This window comes from Mobula hypostoma, chromosome 5 (assembly GCF_963921235.1).
Source record: "Mobula hypostoma chromosome 5, sMobHyp1.1, whole genome shotgun sequence".
NCBI lineage: Eukaryota > Metazoa > Chordata > Chondrichthyes > Myliobatiformes > Myliobatidae > Mobula > Mobula hypostoma.
Genome location: NC_086101.1, coordinates 187,775,196 through 187,790,986, shown reverse-complemented (window position 1 = coordinate 187,790,986; position 15,791 = coordinate 187,775,196). Strand labels below are relative to the sequence as shown.

Sequence of the window (15,791 nt, the reverse complement as noted above, 5' to 3'; positions counted from 1 at the left end):
TAACATTGAAACATATATCAATGGCCAGCACAGTCCGAGGATGTGCTGGGGGCACATTCACTGAGTGTCGCCATGCTTCCGGTGCCAACAAAGCATGCCCACAAGTCAGACTATCCTTTCTCTACTCATAGCTAAATGTTTCAGACAGCATCCTGGTGAATCTCCTCTGCACTCTCTCCAGTGCGATAACATCCCTCATATTGTGTGGGGACCAGAGATGCACTTCAGTTGTGGCTTGACTGCTGTTGTATGAACTTGGGACACAGCTGGTAGTGTCCATTACTGGACACATCACTACAGCACTGACTACCTGTACTGGTGACATCAGAGCAGGTCGAAGTCTTCGATGAAATGGGGAGCAAATTCAAAAATCAGAAGTGGCAGATGGAGTATAGTGTAGGGAAGTGTATGGTTATGCACTTTGGTAAAAAGAATAAAGGTGGAGGCCATTTTCTAAACGGGGAGAAAATTCAAAAATCTGAGGTGCAAAGGGACTTGGGAGTCCTTGTGCAGGATTCCCTAAAGGTTAACACAGGTTGAGTTGGTGGTGAGGAAGACAAATTTTGAGAGGACAAGAATATAAAACCAAGGATGTAATGCTGAGGTTTTCTAACACATTGGTCAGACCACATTTAGAGATTTGTGAGCAGTTTTGGGCCCTAGTTATTGAAAAACCTAGACAGGGTGGACATTGAGAGGATGGTTCTATTAGTGGGAGGGTAGAACCACAGCCTCAGAATAGAAGAACATCCCTTTGGAACAGAGATTGGGAGGAATTTCTATAGTCAGAGGCTGGTTAATCCCTGGAATTCATTATTCTGTGGAGGCCAAGTCATTCAGTATAGTTAAAGCGGAGGCCAATTGATTCTTGACTAGTAAGGTCATGGTTAGAAAGCAGTAGAATGATTGAGAAGGAAAATAAATCAGCCATGACTGAACATCTGAGCAGATTTGCTGGGCTGGATGGCCTAGATCTGCTCCCATGGTCTTCTATTTAATTGGCCAACGCTTTAAATAAGGTTTGGCTTCCTCCCCAGCGTCTGGTTAATCGTGTTATGTCTCTGAAGGACTGTGAAACATAGTCTGCATTGAATGTGCTGTACAAATGTGATTTGTTGTTTCTGATGTGTAACTGGCCAGTTGCAAAGGCTTTCAGAAACTCCCTTGCTGGCTGATCAGATGATGTTTCACTTCAAAGGCCAGTGGAACAGTTCTCATGTTGATTTAAGGTTGCGGTCACTTTCCTTGCTGTCTGGTTAATGATCAATGCCACTATTGATTGTGGGACATAAGCTCCGGAAGAACTCCATTCGTACTGGTGTTGAGGTAACTGGCCAGGGCCAGCGGGAGGTTGCCGAGGTGAGATCACATGAGCACCCCATGCCTGGATGTTAGAGTTTATGTTGGCGTGAACCCTCAGAAGCGCTAGTCCAGGGCACCATGCTGGTACTCTATCCCTTGGTTTTTGCCTGCTGCTGTCTTGTAGGTGGAATGGCAATAAAGGTATGTTTATCATTGTTCTGTAGTGAGCTGGCAAAAAGTCAGCCCCTCCAGCCTCACCTTCCCGCTCAACTGGTCTCATCTGTCACCTGTCAGCTGTGTTCCTCACCCCACAACCGCTGCCTTCTTATTCTGGCTTCTGCCTCCTTTCTTTCCAGTCTTGGTGAAGGCCCTGGACTCCTTTCAGACTCTGCTCCAGCCCTTTACCTTTCCCATCAACCTGGTTTTACCTATCACCTTCTAACTATCCACCTTCACCCCACTTTCTATTCTGTCGTCTTCCCCCTTCTGTTCCAGTCCTGACGAAGGGTCTTGGCCTGAAACGTCTGATGTTTATTCATTTTCATAGATGCTGCCTGACCTGCTGAGTTCCTCCTGCACATTGTGTGTGTTGCTTTGGATTTCCAGCGTTTACAGACTTTCTAGTAGTTATCTCTTTATTCCTCTCCACAGATGCTGCCTGACCTGCTGTGTTCCTCCAGCAACATTCCTTTTGCTTTTTAACTTTAGTTCATAATTTCACTTTTAGGTATAAGTTGTTCTCTCGGGAGAGACAGACTTTCTCAGGTCAGACAGACCTGAGTCGATCTCTCTCTGGAGAGACTGACTCTCTCTGGTCGGACAGACCTGGGTTGTTTTCTCTGGAGAGACTGAGGGAAGACCTAGAAGAAGTTAATAAAACACCGAGAGTCATAAATTGGGTAGAGAGCATTTGTTTTCCAAGTTAGAAATGTCAAGTATTTGAGGACGTTGTTTTACAGTGAGAGATAGAATGTTTAATAGAGATTTACAGAGTGAATCTTGTGCCACAAGTAGGCCACCTTATATTCCACCTGGGTAGCCTCCAACCTGATGCAGGAACATTGATTTCTCTTTCCAGTGAAAAAAATCCCCCTCTTCCTCTATTCCCCACTCTGACCTTTTACCTCTTCTCACCTACCTATATCTTCCCCCTGGATCCCTCCCCTTTCCCTTTCTCCTATGGTCCACACTCGCTCTACCATCAAATTTCTCCTTCTCCAGCACTTGACCTTTCCCACCCATCTGGCTTTACCTATCACGTTCCCGCTAATCTCCTTCCCCTCCCTCCCTTCCCTCCACCTTTTTATTCTGACATTTTCCCCTTACCTTTCCAGTCCTGAAGAAGGGTCTCGGTCTGAAACATCGACTGATTATTCCTCTCCATAGTTGCTGCCTGACCTGCTGTGTTCCTCCAGCATCTTGTGTGTGTTGCTCTGGATTTCCAGCATCTGCAGAATTTCTTGTGTTCATGATTCACAGAGTGAGTTCTTTTTTCACACAGGGTGGAAGGTGCTTAGGATGCAGGCAGATCCAACAGCAAGATTTCAGAGATTTTGAGATAGGCACATGAACGGGAAGGAAATGAAGGGAATGTGCAAGCTGATGGGATTTGTTTCGACTGCCATACACAGCATGGGTTCCAGTGCTGTACTGTTCTGTGCTCTATATTCTGTGTGAGTTATTCTAAATAGCTTCCCTTCCAGGACACCTAAGCGTGCTTTACTGCCAAAGAAACACCTCTTGGACAGTGGCCACTGTTGTAGCCAATGGCTCTGTCGCTCAGATATTTGTAAACTCCATCATGGGCATTAACCTCCTCACTATCAAGGACACCTGCAAAAGCTGATGCCTCAAGAAGGTGGTATTCATCATTAAGGACCCTACCATCCGGGACATGCCCTCTTCTTGTCACTACCTCAGCGGAGGAGGTACAGGAGCCTGAAGACCCACACTCAGTATTTTAGGAACAGCTTTTTCCCCTCTGCTGTCAGATTTCTGAATGGTGCATGAACCCATGAACACTACCTCATTAGTTTGCTCTCTTTTAGCACCTATTATTTATTTTTAAAATATATTTCTGATGTAATTTTTTCATGTATTGCACTGTACTGTTGCCACAAAACAACACACTTCACAGCATACAATACCGTGCAAAAGTCTAGGGTACCCTAGATTTTTTATCTGGTTTCAGGTGGTCTGGCCTCCACAGAGCCCTGATCTCAACATCATCAAGGCTGTCTGGGATTACCTGGAGAGACAGAAGCAAGTGAGACAGCAGAGGAACTGTGGCAAGTTCTCCGAGATGCCTGGAACAACCTCCCAGCCGATTTTCTTACAGAAATGCAAAACAGTGTAGCTAAGAGAATTGATGCAGTTTTAAAGGCCAGGGGTGTCACACCAAATATTAAATCGATTTAGATTTTTTCCTGCTTACTGAAAAGTTTCTAAATATCAAAAAAACTACTATAATTTTTGAAAACACCTTTGCTTTACAGAATACTTTTTACTGGTGCCTAAGACTTTTGCACAGTACTGTATGTCAGTGATAACAAATCTGATTCTGACGTGTGGTAGCTCATCCTTGCGCGCGTCGACCTTTTCATGAGTCCAGATTAAGAGTCTCAGTACAAAACATCCCCCCTCCCCCTCACTGATGCTGATCGACCCACAGAGTTCCTCCCGCGGGAGACTGTTAATTTCTCTGGATCCCAGCATCTTCAGCGTCTTGAGTCTCCAAGTTACAGTTCGATAAAGATTACAGTCTCCGGAGGCTCTCTGCAGTCCTGATGTAAAGCCCTTTGTGTTTGGATCCTCAGCCTGCAATAACTACCAAATCAGGGGTTCCCAGAGATGGGCTCGAGGATCAAGGCCCCCCTCACCCCTTGCAACACCACCGTGTAGGTAAGAGCTCGGGGCTACCTTCACTGCGTATACTAAGATAAGTGGGATGAAGAGAGATGTGGATGGAAATAAGGATGTGAAGTTCCTCATAATGCGTGGCACCAGGGGGTGGTGGTTCTTTGCAAGCTTTTTATTAATTTTTCCTAAGTTACAAACAAAATAACAATGTTGATACAGAGAGATTGGAATAATCTTATTGTTAATAAACATATACAGAAAAGATTTCAGATAACACAGGTATAATAGACTTCCAAACTCATGATGTAATTAATCATAGAAAAAAAGAAATAAAAAGAAAAAGATACAAAGAAAAACCCCAAAAAGAAACAAAAAAAAGAACTAAATACTAAACCCAAAAAAACAAACAGAACGAAACGAGGCCAGACCATTATCTTAAATCAAACATTTTGTAAAAAAAATTATAACTTCGGAAAAAGTAATAAAAAAAGATTTAAAAAGAAAGAGGATTCTTTGCAAGCTGCTCTCAATAGGTCTATTCATTATTTCAATTATAATCATTAAAACTAAATTTTAAGACTTTAAGAATTATTTGTGATTTCTATTGCACCTTATTTTCATTCTTCCTTCCTCCAACTGTCTTTCACCCCTCCTCAACTGAATCCAGCTTTCACCTGTCCAGCCCCTGGTTCACCCTGGCGCTTATATTCGTTATGGTCCCCTCCAACCTCAGTCATTCTCTTCTCCCCCCTCCACCCCTGATCGGGCAGAAGATACAAAAGCTTGCAAGCAAGCACCACCCAACTCAAGGACAGATTGTATCCGGCTGCTATAAAACTCTTGTAAAAATATCTTGTACGATAACGATAATCTCGCACTCTACTTATTTGCGGACCTAGCACCTTCTTATCTATTGTCTCTCTAACTGTGACACTATAATTGGTAGCATAGTGGTTCACATAAGGGTATTACACCACAAGCAACTCGGGTTCAATTCCCATCACAGTCTATAAGAGGATTACACTTTCTCCCCGTGACAGTATGGGTTTCCTCCGGGTTATCTGGTTTCCTCCCACAATCCAAAGATGTACCGGTTGGTAGTTTAATTGGTCACATGTGTGTAATTGGGTGGTGCAGGCTCATTGGGCCAGAAGAGCCTGTTAACATGCTGTATCTCTAAATAAAATGAAATAATGTACGCTCTGTTATTGTTTTTCACTTCTGTATGGCCACGATGTATTGATCTATGGAGTGATCTGTCCAGATGGCATGCAAAATCAAGTTTTTCACTGTCTCTCGGAATATGCATGTGACCAAAACAGTCTGGCTGCCATCTGTGGATAGAGGGAGGGAGTGGGGGAACTGGGACAGGTGATGGCAGGTGGGCTGTTTCTTTATGTTAGAGATGGAGCATGAAACTGGCCCTCCCAGCTCAACCAGCCACACTACCGACCAATTCCCAATCTAACTTTAGCCTAATCACGGGGTATTTTACAATCACCAATTAACCTACCAATCGGTACATCTTTGGACTGTGGGAGGAAACCCACACACTCACAGGGAGAACAGACAAACTTTCTCCCGGAGGACGATGGAATTGAACTCCATACTCCGACGCCCTGGGCTGTAATAGCGTTGCGCTGACTGCTGTGTTCCTGTTTCTTAGGGAGTATGTGAGGCTTCAGCTGAACTCAGAAGTTGTACAGTCTTCCTTTGAGTAACCTGAGACACTAACTCTGGGTGGGGACAGGTTTGCCAGAAACGAAAAGGTCATGGTAGGTTACCTGATCTTAGAATCATGGGAAGTTTACAACACAGGAAACCATCCTGTCTTTCATGTCCAGTCTGGTCAGAGAAGATGTACCCAACCCAATCCCTCCTTACACAATGAGTTCATATTCTATGGGTCACAATTATTCAAATTTAACGAATTCTTGAAAGTTCCTCTTTCACCTGCCCCTGTCACCCTGTTTCTTCCCCTTCTTCCACTCACTCCATTTGTCCATCACTCACAGACTCCTCCCACTGGGTTCCTTCACATTCCTGTTCCCACCTGCCCTCCCGACCTCCCTTATTTGGTTCCATGCTCCACCTTCCTCTCCTACCAGATTCCACCATCTTTGTTGTCTCCAGCTTTCACCTCTCAACTTCTGTCACTATTCCCACTCTCCTATCCTTCATTTGCCCATCACACCCCTTCTAGACTGGAAGAAGGGTCTCAGCCTGAAACACCTGTTTATTCCTTTCTACAGATGCTCCCTAACCTTCTGAGTTCCTCCAGCATTTTGTGTGTGTTACTCCCTTCCTCGCTTGGATCCAACTATCACCTGCCGGCTTCTGCTCCACCCCTTCCCATCACCTCTTCCTATTGGCTATCACCCCTCTGCCCTTAATTCTGGATGAAGGGCCTTGGCTTAAAATGAAGACTGTCCATTTTGCTCCACAGATGCTGAGTTCCTTCAGCAGTTTGTTTCTTTTTCCAGATTTGAACAACTGCCGTGTCTAGAGGTTTCCACTTTCTGAGTGTGATAGGTCCTTCGATTACCATTTTTCCAGGTAGTGAGGTCATCTGTCTTACCTCTCTTCATCTTCTCCCCTCTATTCCTGCGGATCCTCTCCCATCGGATTCCACCTTTCATCTCCCAGTTTCTGACACTATCTGTACTCTCCCCTCATTCTCCTCGCCTGGATCCACTCATCACCTGCCAGCTCTTCCCTCATCCCTCCCCACCAGCTTTTTATACAGATCGTCTCCTCTCTACCTTTCAGTCCAGAATTGGGCTCTCAACCTGAGACGTTGCCTGCCCATTTCCCTCCGTAGGCCCGCCGAGATCCTCCAGCTTTCTGTGTGTTGCTCAAGGGCATCAGGATAGTCAGGTCTAGCCAGTTGGTGTCAGGGAAGACTGTGCCAGGCTGCACCTGTGTTGACCTACCGAGCTGAATCTTACACTGACTTCAATCTAACTCATTCAGTCTTCACAGAAAATGGCTCGCTCTGTGCCTTTCCCTTCCGGCTCAGGGGCAAGTTGTTTCGGACATGTGTGCCAAGCAAGCGGTCAGGTAAAAGCTGGTGAGTGCAAACACCCTCTTCCCTCTTGTCTGTGCACTTCCTTGTAAAAGTAAAGCATTGGTGGGATAATGGGCTCAGGAAAACCTTGTAGGAATCTGTGTCAAATTACCCCTTTTAGACCATACGCCATAAACCCACTGGACATGGGAACAGAATAACTGCATTCTTCCCATCTACTCTGCTCTGCCATTCGATCGTAGCTGAATTATTATCCCTCTCAACCTCAGACTCCTGCCTTCTCCTCGTAATCTTTGACACTCTTACTAATAAAAACCTATCAGCCTCCACTTGAAATATTCCCAGTGCCTTAGCCTCCACAGCCATCTGTGGCAATGAATTCCACAGATTCACCATCCTTCCACTAAAGAAATTCCTCCTCATCTGTGTTCTAGAGGGAAGTTGTTCTATTCGGAGGCAGTGTCCTCTGGTCCTAGACCCCCCCCCCACTCAATGTCCACTCTACCTAGGACTTCCAGTATTTAATAGGTTTCAATGAGATTCCCCCCCCCCCCATTCTTCCAAACTCCAGTGAGTACATAGAGAACATAGAACATAGGAACCTACAGCACATTACAGGCCCTTCGGCCCACAATGTTGTGCTGACCATGTAACCTACTCTAGAAACTCTGGAATTTCCCTAGTGCATAGCCCCCTATTTTTCTAAGCTCCATGTACTTATCTAAGAAGCTCTTAAAAGGCCCTATTATATCCAAAGCTATCAAACACGTGCAAAGCCATCAAGTACTCCTCTGATGTTAATACTCCGAGTGTAGTCTGACCAATGCCTTATAAAGCCTCAGCATTATATCCTTGCTTTTATATTCTAGTCCTCTCAAAATGAATGCTAACATTGTATTTGCCTTCCTCACCGCTGGCTCAACCTGTCAGTGAACCTTTAGGGAATCCTGGGCAAGGACTCCCACGTGTCTTTGCACTTCGGATTTCTGAGTTTACTCCCGATTTGGAAAATAGTTGATGCCTTTATTCCTTCTACCAAAGTGCATGATGTTTTTATAGAATTTTATAGAATCATAGAGTAGTTATCATCATCATTATGCTTAGTAATCCAAAACTGTAGATGTTGGAAAATCTGAAATAATAACAAAAATGCTGAAAATACTCTGATGGTCAGAGAATGAGAGAGAGAGGATAAGAGAGAAGGCATGTAAGAGAAGGAGAGAAAGAAAAAGCGAGGCAGAGAGAGACAGAGAAGGAGTGGGAGAGGTGGAGGGAGGAATAAAAAAAAGAGAAGAAGAATGTAATGAGCTATTCAGGCCTGTGTGGGGCGCCAGAGAGCACTGGGCTCTGAGGCTTTACTTGTGATTAATTGTGACCAATGCTTTCATTTCTCTTTCAGGTGTGCTACCACCCCCAATTACGACAAGGATAACCTATGGGAATATTGTGAAGAGATTAAGCCTCTAGCACACGGTACAATTCCCTCTTGCGTATGATGTCAATGCGGGAGAAATTTGGAAACGATGCAGATGATATAAGACTTGAGTTTGAGGCAGTCCAGAGAAGATTCACAAGGCTGTCTCTGAGAGAAAGGGTTGTAAGATGAGACAACACTGAGCAGCTTGGGCGAATTTTCAGTGGAGTTTAGATGGACGAGTGCCATCTAAAGCATTCTGCAGGGCTTAACAGGATAGATGATGAGGCAATGTTTCCTTGTAATGGGAAAATCTTGAGCTGGTATGCAGAATCTCAGGATAAAGGTTTCAGATTTATTTTTCACACGTACATCAAAACATGCTGTGAAATATGTTAACTGCATTAACAACCAACACCCAAGGATGTGATGGGGGCAGCCACACATTCTGATTCCAATGTAGCTTGCTTTTCTTGTTCTTGCTCAGCAGAACAACACAGAACACAGCAAAACACAACACAAGTGACAAAGCAACAACAGCAGAACAAACCTCGTTCCTCCCTCCCACCCACTCACACTCACACACATACACAGTCCTCCAACCCCAGTGCAGGCTGTCTTCAGCCTCCAGAAACCTACAAGAAATCAGCACACAAAGAGTACAGGATGCAGACCAACCCATCACGGGTAAAATTAATCTCATCTACATGGAGTGATGTTGTAAGAAAGCAGCATCCATCTTCAGGGACCCCCAGCACCTCTTCATATATTGGCCTCCAAATAGTAGCCAAGATGTGGGGTTGAGATTGCAAAGGGAGCAGGAACAGGCATGTAATAAGGGTAATGACACAATTGTAATGGGGACTTCAATATGCAAGGGAATTGGGAAAATCAGATTGGTGTTGGATTGCAAGAAAGGGAATTTATTGAATGCCTACGAGATGAATTTTTAAGAGCAGATTGTGCTTGAGCCTACTCAGGGAAAGGCTATCTTAGATTGGGTGTTGTGTAATAACCTAGATCTTATTAAGGAGCTTAACATAAAGGAACCCTTAGGAGGCAGTGATCATAATATGGTTGAATTCATACTGCAGTTTGAGTGGGAGAAGCATAATTCACATGTATCAGTATCACAATGGAATAAAGGGAATTACAGAGGCATGGGAGAGGAGTTTGCCCAGGAGGATACTGGTGGGGATGACAGCACAGCAGAGATGGCTGAAGTTTCTGGGAATAGTTCACAAGGCACAAGATAGCTATGTCTCACAGAAGAAGAAGTTCTCAAATGTCAGGGGTAGGCAACCGTGGCTGAGAAGGGAAGTTAAGGATTGCATAAAAGCCAAGGTGAGGGCATATGAGGGAGCAAAAGTGAGTGGAAAGTTCGATGATTGGGAATATTTTAAAATCCAACAAGAGGTAACTAAAAAAGCTATAAGAAGGGAAAAGATGAAATATGAGAGCAAGCTAGGCAATAATATAAAGCCGGATACCAAAAGTTTTTTCAGTTACGTGAAGAGTGAAAGGGAGGTGAGAGTCAATATTGGACCACTGGACAATAATGCTGGTGAGGTAGTAATGGGGGACAAAAAAATGGCAGATGAACTTAATAGGTACTTTGCATCAATCTTCACTGTGGAAGACAGTAGCAGTGTGCCAGAGGTCCATGAGTGACAGATGCATGGCAGATGCAGTTTAATGTGGATAAATGTGAGGTTATCCACTTTGGTGGTAAGAACAGGAAGGCAGATTATTATCTAAATGGAGTCAAGTTAGGAAAAGGGGAAGCACGACAAGATCTGGGTGTTCTTGTACATCAGTCACTGAATGCAAGCATGCAAGTACAGCAGGCAGTGAAGAAAGCTAATGGCATGCTGGCCTTCATAACAAGGGGAATTGAGTATAAGAGCAAAGAGGTCCTTCTGCAGCTGTACAGGGCCCTGGTGAGACCACATCTGGAGTACTGTGTGCAGTTTTGGTCTTCAAATTTGAGGAAGGACATTCTTGCTATTGAGGGAGTGCAGCGTAGGTTCACAAGGTTAATTCCTGGGATGGCGGGACTGTCATATGTCAAAAGATTGGAGCAACTGGGCTTGTATACTCTGGAATTTAGAAGGCTGAGAGGGGATCTTATTGAAACATATAAGATCATTAAGGGATTGGACACACTGGAGGCAGAAATCATGTTCCCGCTGATGGGTGAGTCCAGAACCAGAGGCCACAGTTTAAGAATTAGGGGTAGGCCATCTAGAACAGAGTTGAGGAAAAACTTTTTCACCCAGAGAGTGGTGGATGTATGGAATGCTCTGCCCCAGAAGGCTGTGGAGGCCAAGTCTCTGGATGCTTTCAAAAAAGAGATGGATAGAGTTCTTAAAGATAGCGGAATCAAAGGTTATGGGGATAAGGCAGGAACTGGATACTGATTGTGGATGATCAGCCATGATCACAGTGAATGGCGGTGCTGACTCAAAGGGCCAAATGGCCTACTCCTGCACCTATTGTCTATTGTCAGAGAGCAGGAGTGAGTGCCATTGCTATTACAAAGGAAAAAGTTCAAGGCAAACTTTAAAGGCCTTAAAGTCGATAATTCACCTGGACCAGATGAACAACATCACAGAGTTCTGAGAGAGGTTGCTGAAGAGATAACAGATGCATTGGTCGTGATCTTTCAAGAATCACTTGATTCTGGCATGGTCCCAGAGGACTGGAAGATTGCAAATGTCACTCCACTCTTCAAGAAGGGAGGAAGGCAAAAGAAAGGAAATTATAGGCCAGTTAGCCTAACCTCAGTGGTTGGGAAAGTTTTGGAGGCTATTATTAAGGATGAGGTTTTGGGGTACTTGGAGACTAATGATAAAATAAGTCAAAGCCAGCATGGTTTCTGTAAAGGGGAATCTTGCCTGATGAATCTGTCAGAATTCTTCAAGAAAGTACGGGCAAAAAAAGTGACAGATGGAATACAGTGTTGGGAAATGTATGATAACGCATTTTGGTAAATGGAACAATAGTCCTGATTATCTAAATTGGGAGAAGGTTCAAACATCAGAGGTGCAGAACGACCTGGGAGTCCTCATGCAAGACTCCTAGAAGGTTAATTTACAGGTTGAGTCTGTGGTAAAGAAAGCAATTGCATTGTTGGCATTTATTTCAAAGGGAATAGAATATAAAAGCAAGGAGATAATTCTGAGGCTTTATAAGACACTAGTCAGGCCGCACTTGGAATCAACCATTTAGGGCCCATATCTCAGAAAGGATGTGTTGTCATTGGAGAGAGTCCAGAGGAGTTTCATGAAGATGATTCTGGGAATGAAGAGATTATCTTATGAGGAGTGTTTGGCAGCTTTGGGCCTGTACCTGGAACTAAGAAGAATGTGGCGGGGGGGGGTGGATCTCACTGAAAGGACTAGATAAGGTGGATGTGGAGAGGATCTTTTCAATAGTGGGGTATCCAGAACTAGAGGGCACAGGCTCAAAACTGAGGGGCAACCTTTTAGAACAGAGGTAAGGAGGATCTTTTTTTAGCCAGTGAGTAGTCAATCCGTGGAATGCTCTGCCACAGACTGCTGTGGAGGCCAAATCTTTGGGTATGTTTAAGGCGGAAGTTGATTGTTTCCTGATTGGTCAGGATGTCAAAGGATATGGTGAGAAGGCAGGTGTATGGAGTTGAGTGGGGTCTGGGATCAGCCATGATGAGTGGTGGAGCAGACTCGATGGGCTGAATGGCCTAATTCTGCTCCCATGCCTTATGGTCGTATGGTCTTATGGTCTTCTCACTGCTGCCATCAGGAAGGAGGTACAGGAGCCTCAGGGCTCACACCACCAGGTTTAGGAACAGTTAGGCTCAACCATCAGGCTCCTGAACCAGAGGGGATAACTTCACTCACCAGCGCTGAACTGTCCCACAAACTATGGACTCACTTTTAAGGACTCTGCAACATGTGTTCCTGATATTTATAGCTCATTTATTATTATTATTCTTTCTTTACTTTTTGTATTTACATTGTTGGTTGTCTTTTGCACACTGGTCTCACAATATATGTACTTTTACCTTTGAACATTGAACTTCGAGCTTTTGGTGGACTCGTGGATTCACAGTTACATATGCAATCGGGGGAGCACAGTAACAGTGATTCGCGTAACGTTATCACAGTGCTAGCAACCCTTGTTCAATTCCCGCCGCTGTCTGTAAGGAGTTTGTACGCTCTCCCCGTGACTGTGAGGGTTTTCTCCGGGTGCTCTGGTTTCCTCCAACATTCCAAAGACGTATGGGTTGGTAAGTTAATTGGTTGCATGAGGTCTATTGGGTGGTGTGGGCTCATGCGGCTGGAAGGGCCTGGTACCATGTTGTATCTCGAGATTAATAAGTAAAATAAGGTTCAGAGTAAATTTTATTATCAAAGTACGGTACATATGTGTTATCATATACAACTCTTAGATTTGTTTTCTTGTGGGCATACTCAACAAATCTATAGAATAATAATTATAACAGAATCAATGAAAGACTGCCCAACCTAACATGTTCAACCAGAATGTAGAAGACAACAAACTGTGGAAATACAAAAAGAAGCAACAATGCTATTAAATAAATAAACAATAAATATTCAGAACATGGGATGTCCTTGAAAGTGAGTCCGTTGGCTGTGGGAAAATTTCAATGATGGGGCAATAACAAAGGGAAACAGGACAGAGGAATGCTGAGAGGTGTGCAGGAACAAAGGGACCCTGAAGCATGTGTCTACAGGTCCTTAAGGGTTGCTTCACAGGCTAATAAGGTGGTAGTAATGTATACAAGTCACTGTGTCATTGAATTATACAGCACAGAAACAGGCCCTTTGGCCCATCTCATCTCTGCCAACCAGTGTCTGGCTCATATCCCTCTAAGCTTTTCTCATAGAACCTTTGACAAGGTGCCACACAAGAGGCTACTTAACAAGATCAGAGCCCATGGAATTACGGGAAAGTTACATACGTGGATAGAGCGTTGGCTGATTGGCAGGAAACAGAGAGTGGGAATTAAGGGATCCTATTCTGGTTGGCTGCCGGGTACCAGTGGTGTTCCACAGGGGTCCGTGTTGGGGCCGCTTCTTTTCACATTGTACATCAACGATTTGAATTATGGAATAGATGGCTTTGTGGCTAAGTTTCCTGACGATACAAAGATAGGTGGAGGGGCTGGTAGTGCTGAGGAAACGGAGAGTCTGCAGAGAGACTTGAATAGATTGGAAGAATGGGCAAAGAAGTGGCAAATGAAATACAATGTTGGAAAGTGTATGGTTATGCACTTTGGCAGAAGAAATAAACGGGCAGACTATTATTTAAATGGGGAGAGAATTCAAAGTTCTGAGATGCAACGTGACTTGGGAGTCCGCGTACAGGATACCCTTAAGGTTAACCTCCAGGTTGAGTCAGTAGTGAAGAAGGCGAATGCAATGTTGGCATTCATTTTTAGAGGAATAGAGTATAGGAGCAGGGATGTGATGTTGAGGCTCTATAAGACGCTGGTGAGACCCCACTTGGAGTACTGTGGGCAGTTTTGGTCTCCTTATTTAAGAAAGGATGCACTGACGTTGGAGAGGGTACAGAGAAGATTCACGAGAATGATTCCGGGAATGAGAGGCTTAACATATGAGGAACGTTTGTCCGCTCTTGGACTGTATTCCTTGGAGTTTAGAAGAATGAGGGGAGATCTCATAGAAACACTTCGAATGTTGAAAGGCATGGACAGAGTGGATGTGGCAAAGTTGTTTCCCATGATGGGGGAGTCTAATACGAGAGGGCATGACTTAAGGATTGAAGGGCGCCCACTCAGAACAGAAATGCGAAGAAATTTTTTAGTCAGAGGGTGGTGAATCTGTGGAATTTGTTGCCACCGGCAGCAGTGGAGGCCAAGTCATTGGGTGTATTTAAGGCAGGGATTGATAAGTATCTGAGTAGCCAGGGCATCAAAGGTTATGGTGAGAAGGCGGGGGAATGGGACTAAATGGGAGAATGGATCAGCTCATGATAAAATGGCAGAGCAGACTCGATGGGCCGAATGGCCGACTTCTGCTCCTTTGTCTTACAGTCTTATGGTAATTGTTGAGTCATGTAACAGGCAAATGGGCCTTTCTGTCCAATTGGTACTTGCCAACCAATATTCCCTTCTAAGCCCACGTTTGGCCCATATAGAATAGAATAGTACAACACAGTACAGGCCCTTTGGCCCACAATATCCCTAAACCTTTCTCATCTATGTACCCGTCCAAGCACCTTTTAAATGTTGTTAATGTAATTGAGTGAATTATGATTTTAAATCAGTATTATTTATTTATTTACTTACTTACTTACTGAGGTACAACATGGAATAGGCCCTTCCTCCCCTTTGAGCCACGCTGCCCAGCAATCCCCCCGAATTTAATCCGAGCCTAATCACGGGACAATTTACAATGCCCAGTTAACCTGTCAACTCGTACATCTTTGGGACTGTGGGAGGAAACCGGAGCACCCGGAGGAAACCCACATGGTCACGGGGAGAACGTACAAACTCCTTACAGGCAGGGGTGGGAATTGAACCCTGGTCACCGGTACTGTAAAGCGCTGTGCTGACTACTACGCTACCGTGCCACCAATTGAGCTGTTTATTGTAAGGAACATGAAGTGACTTAAGTGTCATTGTGTTACAGAATAACCAGCCCTCGTATTTATTTCACAGATTATTGTCAGGATCATGCGTGCTGGCATGGGGGTGCCTGTGTCAATAATCCCAGCGAACAGAACTATACGTGTCTGTGCACCGAACCATTCACAGGAGACTTCTGTGAGAAACGTGAGTGACAAGTAGGGTGGGCAATATGGTAGCATGTTGGCTGGTATAATACTTTGCAGCAGGGGTCCCCAACCTTTTTTGCACCGCGGACCGGTTTAATATTGACAATATTCTTGCGGACAGGCCGACCGGGGGGAGGGGGGTGTCCAAGTAGGGTTAATCTCACCTCAACGTGTCTTTTACAGTTAGGGTTGCCAACTTTCTCACTCCCAAATACGGGACAAAAGTAGCAGTCAAATTCCTGGGCACTTTACCCTAAAAAGACTACCATCACCACAAAGCCTTGCGCGGGCACCTGTGTGCGCATGTGTGACTGTGTATGTGATGTGCACATGCACTTACGTGCCAATTTTTCTCACACAAACTGCTTTTGCCTTCATCTTCCT

General features: G+C 44.6%; 1 protein-coding gene across 1 annotated transcript in view; it reads left to right on the top strand.

Annotated features, from left to right (window-relative positions):
• Positions 1 to 1,369: 1,369 nt before the first annotated feature.
• The window catches only part of LOC134347220 (hepatocyte growth factor activator), a 62,347-nt gene continuing 47,925 nt past the window's right edge, over positions 1,370 to 15,791 (top strand). Inside the window, 6 exon segments of the mRNA XM_063049525.1 lie at positions 1,370 to 1,411; positions 1,414 to 1,503; positions 4,119 to 4,203; positions 7,135 to 7,231; positions 8,589 to 8,662; positions 15,292 to 15,405. Of these exon segments, the coding sequence (XP_062905595.1) occupies positions 1,370 to 1,411; positions 1,414 to 1,503; positions 4,119 to 4,203; positions 7,135 to 7,231; positions 8,589 to 8,662; positions 15,292 to 15,405 (502 nt within the window).